Genomic DNA, 8,182 nt, shown 5'->3' with positions numbered 1-8,182 from the left:
TACAGATATTTAAATTCGATTTATAATTGCACAAACACACCACGGCAAATTCCATGTCCAATGTGCAGTTCAAATGACGTCATTTCACTCTGTTTTTCTATTGTCCCTGTTATTGTGAACCGCCTGATGTTCGGTTTTGTAGGATGAAGAACATATTGATACACACACACACACACACACACACACACACACACACACACACACACACACCTTCACAGATCGTATCATCGATGTATCACCTCGGGCCTCAGTAACATGATGAGACAGCGTTAATATTTAACTCTGCAGAATGGTGGTGTTTTATTTTGAAAGGGGCGGAGCGGACACGGCAGAGGGTGAACGCGCCGCGTGAGCGAGAGCTGGAGAGAACAGTGGCGTGCAGTCTCTCCGTGCCTCAGTGTCGCAGTTTGAGTCACATCCGCAGTTTGGAACGTCCGAAGCTGAACAAGGAAGTGCAGCCATGGCGCAGGGGCTCCGAGACCGATTTGACAAGTTCCTCCACGAGAAGAATGTCGTGACGGACCTCCTGGAAAAGGTCGAGAAGAAAACGGGAGTGAGCAGGACGTACATCGCCATCGGTGAGTGTTGGAAGAAAGGGGAGCAAAGGGGAAGAGGGGGGGGGGGAGGAAGAGAGGAGGCGCGGGCCTCGAGTTGACCGTTAGATGAGAACAGAAGCCAGCGGCTGCAGTGATGCCGCCACACGTGTGTTATAACAGATGTGCTGTGCTCTGTTCCAGCGGCCGTCGCCATCATCGCTGTTTACCTCGTCATCGGCTACGGAGCCTCCCTGCTGTGTAACCTCATCGGCTTTCTTTACCCAGCATACATTTCGTAAGTGTGGCACTGGTACTGAGAGGGGCCTCACCCTTCCTCACTACCACACCCATCACACACACACACACCCATCACACACACACACCCATTATTTTAGTATTATATCCGTTACGATGTGAAGGACCAGACCTGTGTGTGTGTGTGTGTGTGTGTGTGTGTGTGTGTGTGCGCGTGTGTGCGTGTGTTTTAACCAATGTGCTGACCATATTTACGAACAATAAAATATTACACAACTGTTTTTGCAAACCCCAAGCTGCTAGTCAACTGATCCTCATCTCTGAAATGAGTCACAACGTCATTTCTTTGATACTGTGGTTAATAAGACATTTAGCGGCTTTAGTCCGTCTTGTGATCCGGAGGGCTGAATTCAAAACGTGAACAATAGTTACATTCATAAGAAAATGTTATCAGTGTCTCAAAAGAGTCCCAAACACAGCTGTTCATTTCAGAGCAACACAAATTTCGCGTTAAGATATTAAATATGAGTTTATACTTTTTAGAATTTGAGTTCATGGAACTTAAAACATTTGCTTCCTTTAATTTATTACAAGTTAAATGTGTGGTTTTCAGAATTTTGACTCTCGTTAATTTACTCTTACGTTAAAGGGATTCAAATGTTTGTGCTGCTCCTACTTTCCCATTTTGTCCCCCGTTTATAAATGAGCATGTCCTCTAGAGCTGTACCGGGAATCACATGTAGCAGTTCAATATGAATACATGACTATATATTATTGAGGTGCCAGCATTTGAACAGGGTTCAACAGGATCTTCAGAGGAGCGCCATGGGAGGGATCCCTCTCCCAGGACGGACAGAAGTGCAGGAGATGTCACGTGTAGCTGAACACATCAGTAGGAAGTGGAAGGGCTCTCTATAGACAGTCTCCGGTCACCATTGTTTTATTTTTAATCCAAGAGACCACTTCACACCTCAGAGACACATGTATAAAAAGACATAACAGCCTCCGACATTTTATTTAAAAACCAGGTCATCGATTTAAAGCATAAAAACTCATCTCTGCTGTGGAAAAATACATCATTTCATTTAGTTTTTTGTTGAAAAAAATATCCCTTCATGGCCAATGATGTATCCGCACCAACGCGAACAGCCAAACAACGTTTGATATGAATAATTAAAAACACAGTTACATAACACGATGACGATGCATGAAGAAGAAGAAGAAGAAGAAGAAGAAGAAGTGGTAGATATGACAATGTCACACTTATTACAAATTATTGACAACATGTCAGTTTAGTATAAATCCATTTTATTTGGAGCCCCAGGAATGGGAGTGATTGTGTTCCAGAGCAGATTAAGGGTTTCCATGGTGATCAACCTCATGTGAAAAGTGATCATGTTTTGTGATTCCCACAAAGTGAATCCCACAGACTGTTGGATAACACACTGATCTGGCCTCAGTCGTCTGTTCGGGAGCAAAGGAAGTCAAATGGTTTTTAAGGTCCATCTGCAACAACACAAAAATAAGTTAGTTGTAGCCCTAATACATAATTATAGAACAAGTAATCAAATGAGCATGATGGTGTGTTGTCTGCAGTTTGTTTATGGCCCAGCCAACAGTAAACAGCTCAACAATACAGGGAGAGCAGGCAGTTCTGCTTTAAGTGGATAGTAAACAGTAGACAGGGTATCAAACAGCAGTGTGCAGTTAACAGGATTACCCTGTTTCGGTGAACGTGGTCATAACACACACTGTATAGACTGTAGTTTTATTGAAATAAAAAACCAAGTAGACAGGACGGAGATTGACTTGCTATGTGCAGAGAAGACTTCACCATTACAACAGGAGAGTAATGTTGTAATGGTTGAGGAAGGATGGGCTGAGCAGTATTACAGCCACCACAGAAGTACATGGTGAATTGTGGAGCTGTAACCTGTTGGGACAGGTTTCCTGTGCACAGTGTTGCCACATCCGATTCATTTTGAAACAATACATGTTAACTGTTTTGTGCATTTCCAAACTCTGCAGGTGACAATAAATAATTAGAAGAATAACACAGAGTAATGGATCAGTGAAGTGCTTTTATAGCTCTGGTACATCACATTATGCAACAATTCAAAAATACATGTCTTGAGATGAGTGTAATTTCTTTGAAATGGAGGTGATTCCTAAACAGCTCTGATTGATGAGTCTGTGCTGGGATAACATGTGGTTATATGAATACCTACTAATACAGACCATTTACCATGAAAGGGAGATTAGTATGCCTTTAGTCATGTTAGAGACATGCTAGTACAGTGGTTCACTGGAATTCATGCTTTAATGTTCACTTTTTTTATCCTTACTACATATATTTTAGTTATTGATATTTTGGGGGTTTGTAGAATGATTCCATCACTGTTTCACATTTCAAGTTGCAAGATGATTCATCACTGTGTGAAAGAAAACCAGCAGTGAGGCTATCGGCAGAGAAGCAGATGAGAAAAGAGGAAAACAAAATAAATACTGGACCAAATGACATTTTGCCCTCATGGATCGTGTTGTTTTCCCCAGTCTATCAAACTACTCCTCTCAGATTCTGTTCCTCTTTCCTTCCAGGATCAAGGCCATTGAAAGTGCCACCAAAGACGACGACACTAAATGGCTGACCTACTGGGTGGTGTATGGAGTCTTCAGTGTGGCAGAGTTCTTTGCGGATATCTTCCTCTCCTGGTTCCCATTCTACTATATTGGAAAGGTAATCCACTGGAAAAGTGCATTGATGAGTTGATTAGGAGGTTTTTCCTCCTGATTTTACTGGTGAGTTTAGTGTTAAGTCTTTAGAGGCTAAAGTTGTCTGGTGAGTTTGGTTGCCATGGGGACATCAGTGTTACATAACACGGCCCCTGGCACCACTGTCGGTCTCATTGTTTTTAATGGGCATAAAACCCATTCGCTTCATTTTCATCAGCAGCAGCAGCCACGTTTATTATGTAGGTGTCATGACATTTGTAAAATACTAGTTATAATTATAATACTCCACACATCAGTTGAGTCTGTTGCTGATAGCCGGTCCTACTGTGAGTGTGTGTGCGTGTACATGTTTGTGCATGTGTGTGAGAGAGCAAGAGAGATACATGCACGCAGCTCTACAATGAAGCAACGCAGCAAAACACAGTTACAACTTTTATATTGTATAAAAAATGTGGCTGATAATCAAACTGTGTTGGTAGAAATGAGAGTCTGGCCTGCTGCCTCAGGTAATGAATGGATAACACTACACACACCTTCCAGTGAGGATGCCCACAGCGTTAAGAGCCCTACAAATATAATATAAGAGCCTTTTGTCTTAGATTGCAGCCTATGTAAAAATGTATATACATTAAAAAGTACATCAAGTGTGTGTGTGTGTGTGTGTGTGTGTGTGTGTGTGTGTGTGTGTGTGTGTGTGTGTGTGTGTGTGTGTGTGTGTGTGTGTGTGTGTGTGTGTGTGTGTGTGTGTGTGTGTGTGTGTGTGTGTGAGAGAGAGATGACTTATTGATGAAAGTGTTTTACAAAACAAATTCCAACACTTTCTTTAATGAATAGTTGAACCAGTGAAGCCTATAATGTAACTGTGGTGTCTGCATCCTGACTCATATTTCCTTCTTTCCCAGGGTGCCTTCTTGGTGTGGTGCATGGCTCCGACTCCTTCTAACGGATCGGTCCTGATCTATAACCGCATCATTCTACCTATTTTCCTCAAGAATGAAGCCAAGATAGACGATGTGGTGAAGAACATCAAGGAAAAGGCGTCAGATGCTGCTGACAAGTTCAAGGATGAGGGTGAGTCATTCAACTCGTGCGTGTCGAGCTTACCGCAAACACAAACCGACTCATTCTGCAAAATCTCAACATTTCTGTTCGAAAATCTGAGGAATTAGGAAAGATATCAACTTTACATGAAAGGTGAGATCAACAGTGAAGTAAACTTCAAACTAAATTATCACGATTACTATAAAGTACGAAGAATTAACTAAAAGGTATAAATAACAATGGGATTTACTACAAGCAGCTGCTGAACAAATACATTCCAAGTACAATTGTTTTTTAACGTGACCTTCATAATCATTTCAAGGTTATTTGAAGTTAAAGCTCATTTAGAGTCACATTGGCTGACTGTCACTTCTATTTTACACAGTGGCTGGTAGAGTGGGGCTCCACTAGATGGAGACAAAGTGCACCAATATTCTGTCAGGGTCATAGATCACAGACATGAGGCTGTTTTCTGTCAGATAAAAGCAGGACCTGCAGAATGTTAATGACCCCATGAAATGAAGAACACTCCATTTTTAATCCTGTGTCCCTCTGTTAACTTTTCACCTACACTTTCAACTGTTTGATGACTCATCCTTGCACTCAGGGCCAGTTCCTCATTCTGCGTCCAATCAGAAGCTTTCTGGAATTTTTGACTTCCCCAGGACTATAAATTCTGACAGTTAGTGATGACGTACATGGAACTACACATTCCGATTAGTCGGTAGAATGTACACAATTAACTTTGGACAAGCCGCATCCGTTGGGGACAACCTCAGGGAGCTGGTTAAGATAGTGACGCTGTCATCATTCTATTCTAAGTAAAGCGCCTTGAGATAATGTATATTATGATTTGGCGCTATACAAATACAATTGATTTGAATCATCTGTGGCTACCTTCTAAAATATGAATATATATGTATTATTTTTGGAGGAAATAGTAAAAGTGTAGAATGAGTTGCCCCCCCCCCCACCACGTCTGCAGAAGTGTTGAGTTTCACTGACAGCAGCTTCACATTGCATGCAAATAAATAAAAGTCTGGATGTTCAAGAAAAAAAGTATCATCCGTGTGATTTGTCCACAGCCAAGAGAGCCACAGCTAACATCATTTTTGAGGAGAAGAAGAGCTCCTAAGAAGGATGCACATGTCTGCTGTCGCCACTGGAGCCGATTCTGTTGCCGAAGAAATGTTGCCTTGAATATGATCTTGTTCAGTCTGTAACCTTTATCTTCATCCATGCTGTATTCTGCTGCACATGTGTCACATGTATGAATGAAAGCCATCCCCCCCCCCAGGTCAGTTTACTCAGCTGTCAGATAACTGACGCGCCTTGTGAACCAAATAAAGACAAACTTGTTGAAGTGGTTCTCAGATTTGGATTCTTTCTATTTGTTCTTGTCCATTGTAAGGTGAAGTGAGAAATGTTCAAGTTTGTAGCCTCTTTCATTCACAGACATTCTTAAGTTTCTGTTCATTGAATTTCAAATGAATCAAATAAGCAGCCGTTTATTATCATCCTCCACTTTCAAGTAGTAGTTTCAAGGTACCAGGTATTTCTAGAGTTGTACTATATATTGTTTATTGATTGTTTTATGTTGTTTTCCATCAACTCATTTCTAAAGTGACCTATTTATTGATGAATTATGATATTAATTTCTTGAAATGATTCCTATATATTGACCAGTTAATGTAACTCAAAATCAATAAATGCAATTCTTGGTAATTTACTCAAACTATGGATTAAAAATGAATCTGTAAAACCTTCTAACTCCTCTTTTTGTTGTTCACCCATACATTGATTAATGGAATGTACAGGAGCTGTAATACTTGATATATCATGTCACTTTTACACTTTTTCGTATTGTGTTGTATCTGAAAATATCTCCAAACATCAACCTGTTTAAATCATCATTAACTGTTAACGTTTTATTTGGATTATCAATCTTTTCTGCTTTTTATTACGTAGTTGTTGTAAATAAATGTGATAACAGTTGTGAAAGGGCCGTATACATATTAAGGGTTCAGTGTGTAGAATTTAGTGACATCTAGTGGTGAAGTTGCATGTTGCAGCTGAATCCCCCTCACCTCATCCTCCCCTTCCAAACATGAAAGAGAACCTGTGGTGACCTTCAGTTCTCATAAAAACTCAAAGGGTGTTTAGTTTGTCCAGTTTGGGCTACTGTAAAAAACATGGCGGCTTTACATACTTTATATTTAAAGTATTAAAATACAAACGGCTCATTCTAGGGTAAAGAAAACTATTTGTATAATTTAGATGAAACACCCAAGTGAAAACATCACTAGGATTATTTTATATTCAATTTCTGCCAATAGATCCTTTCAGCTAGATCTTACACACTGAACCTTTAACTTAGTTTATTTATGCACAAAGAGAGACTATGAATTTTGAATTTGAAGGAATTTTGTTACCCAATTTCTATAGCACATTAAGAAGGGATCTCTTGTTACTTAATTAGTGTAAGAGTGCCCTGAAATTTGAATTGAATTAAGTGCAACCGGTGAAACTAGAATTTGTGCCTTTGATGCTACAAAACAAAGGGAAGATCCCAAAGCTTCTAAAGACACCATGTCAGGATGCCAGGAGCTTTGGGTGATAGGTCTGTTCTAGAGTTAAAGAAGAAATGTCAGTGCAGGAATCCAGCCTGATCTCTCCTAGATATCAATTCATCAACACGTCTTAAACAATGATAAACATGTTTTGGTTTAGGCGACACACAAATAGAGTGTAAATATAATAGGATGTGGTTGTAGACAGGTCACAACAAGAAGGTTCTGGGATGGGACACACTGTTCCGCTGACCTCACTGCACGGAGTCTGCAGGTTCTGCCTGTGCCCACATATACTTCCCCTTGGTATTCTGGTTTTGTCCCACAGTCCCAAGACATGAAGCTCAACTGGAGACCCTAAACTGCCTGTAGGCCTGAACCTGAGTGTGAATGGTGGATTTCCTCTACATATCGAATACGATGAAATACATTTTCTCAGTTATATTTGTTGCAAGTTAATTCATGTTAAGTTTGGGAAAAACTAAAAGCTTTTGAAAGGGGAATGCAGCAACTTTATTCACGTCCCACTGATGGAAGCAGTCCTCGATCTTGTTAATAGGGACTCGTTGGCTCTAAGGTTCAGTTCCACCTGATTCAAATGTTGAATGTAATGTTGTATTTGACAGACAGATATTCGTAGTTAAAACACGCAGCTAATTTCAGTTAATGGAGAATCCTTCAGAGCTGGATGTGCCACTTAACCTCCTTGATGAACCTTCAGGTGAGAGGGAGAGAGGAGCCCGGAGAGGCTGAGCCAATCAATGTGCATAGCTTTATAATGAAACAGGATTTCACTCGTTTCTAAATTATAATAACATGTTCCATCTCAACACTGAGCCACACGTGTCCCAGACCAATGTGTACTGAGATGATCGAATTTCAAATGTGTTCACACCTGAACGATTCTGCTGTGTTGACGTGACTGCGTCGTATCATCTCCGCAGTCAACTGCACATTCATGCTGCTGATCCCCTGTTCCATCACGTCACAAAGGTTCTACTGGATCTGGTGACTGGGGAGGTCACTGAAGTTACAGAACTCTCTGTC

The 8,182-nt window shown here is 40.7% G+C and overlaps 1 protein-coding gene across 1 annotated transcript; it reads left to right on the top strand.

Moving 5' to 3' along the window:
- Window positions 1–345: 345 nt before the first annotated feature.
- On the top strand, window positions 346–6,331 carry reep5 (receptor accessory protein 5). The gene is made up of 5 exons (XM_034602876.1): window positions 346–578; window positions 738–831; window positions 3,390–3,528; window positions 4,427–4,595; window positions 5,651–6,331. The coding sequence occupies exons 1-5, from the start codon at window positions 461–463 to the stop codon at window positions 5,698–5,700; spliced, it is 570 nt and encodes a 189-aa protein (XP_034458767.1). The 5' UTR covers window positions 346–460; the 3' UTR covers window positions 5,701–6,331.
- The last annotated feature ends 1,851 nt before the right edge of the window (window positions 6,332–8,182 follow it).

This window comes from Hippoglossus hippoglossus, chromosome 12, assembly GCF_009819705.1.
Source record: "Hippoglossus hippoglossus isolate fHipHip1 chromosome 12, fHipHip1.pri, whole genome shotgun sequence".
Taxonomy (NCBI): domain Eukaryota; kingdom Metazoa; phylum Chordata; class Actinopteri; order Pleuronectiformes; family Pleuronectidae; genus Hippoglossus; species Hippoglossus hippoglossus.
Note: the sequence above shows the minus strand (reverse complement) of the source record. Positions and strands in the feature narration are given on the sequence as shown.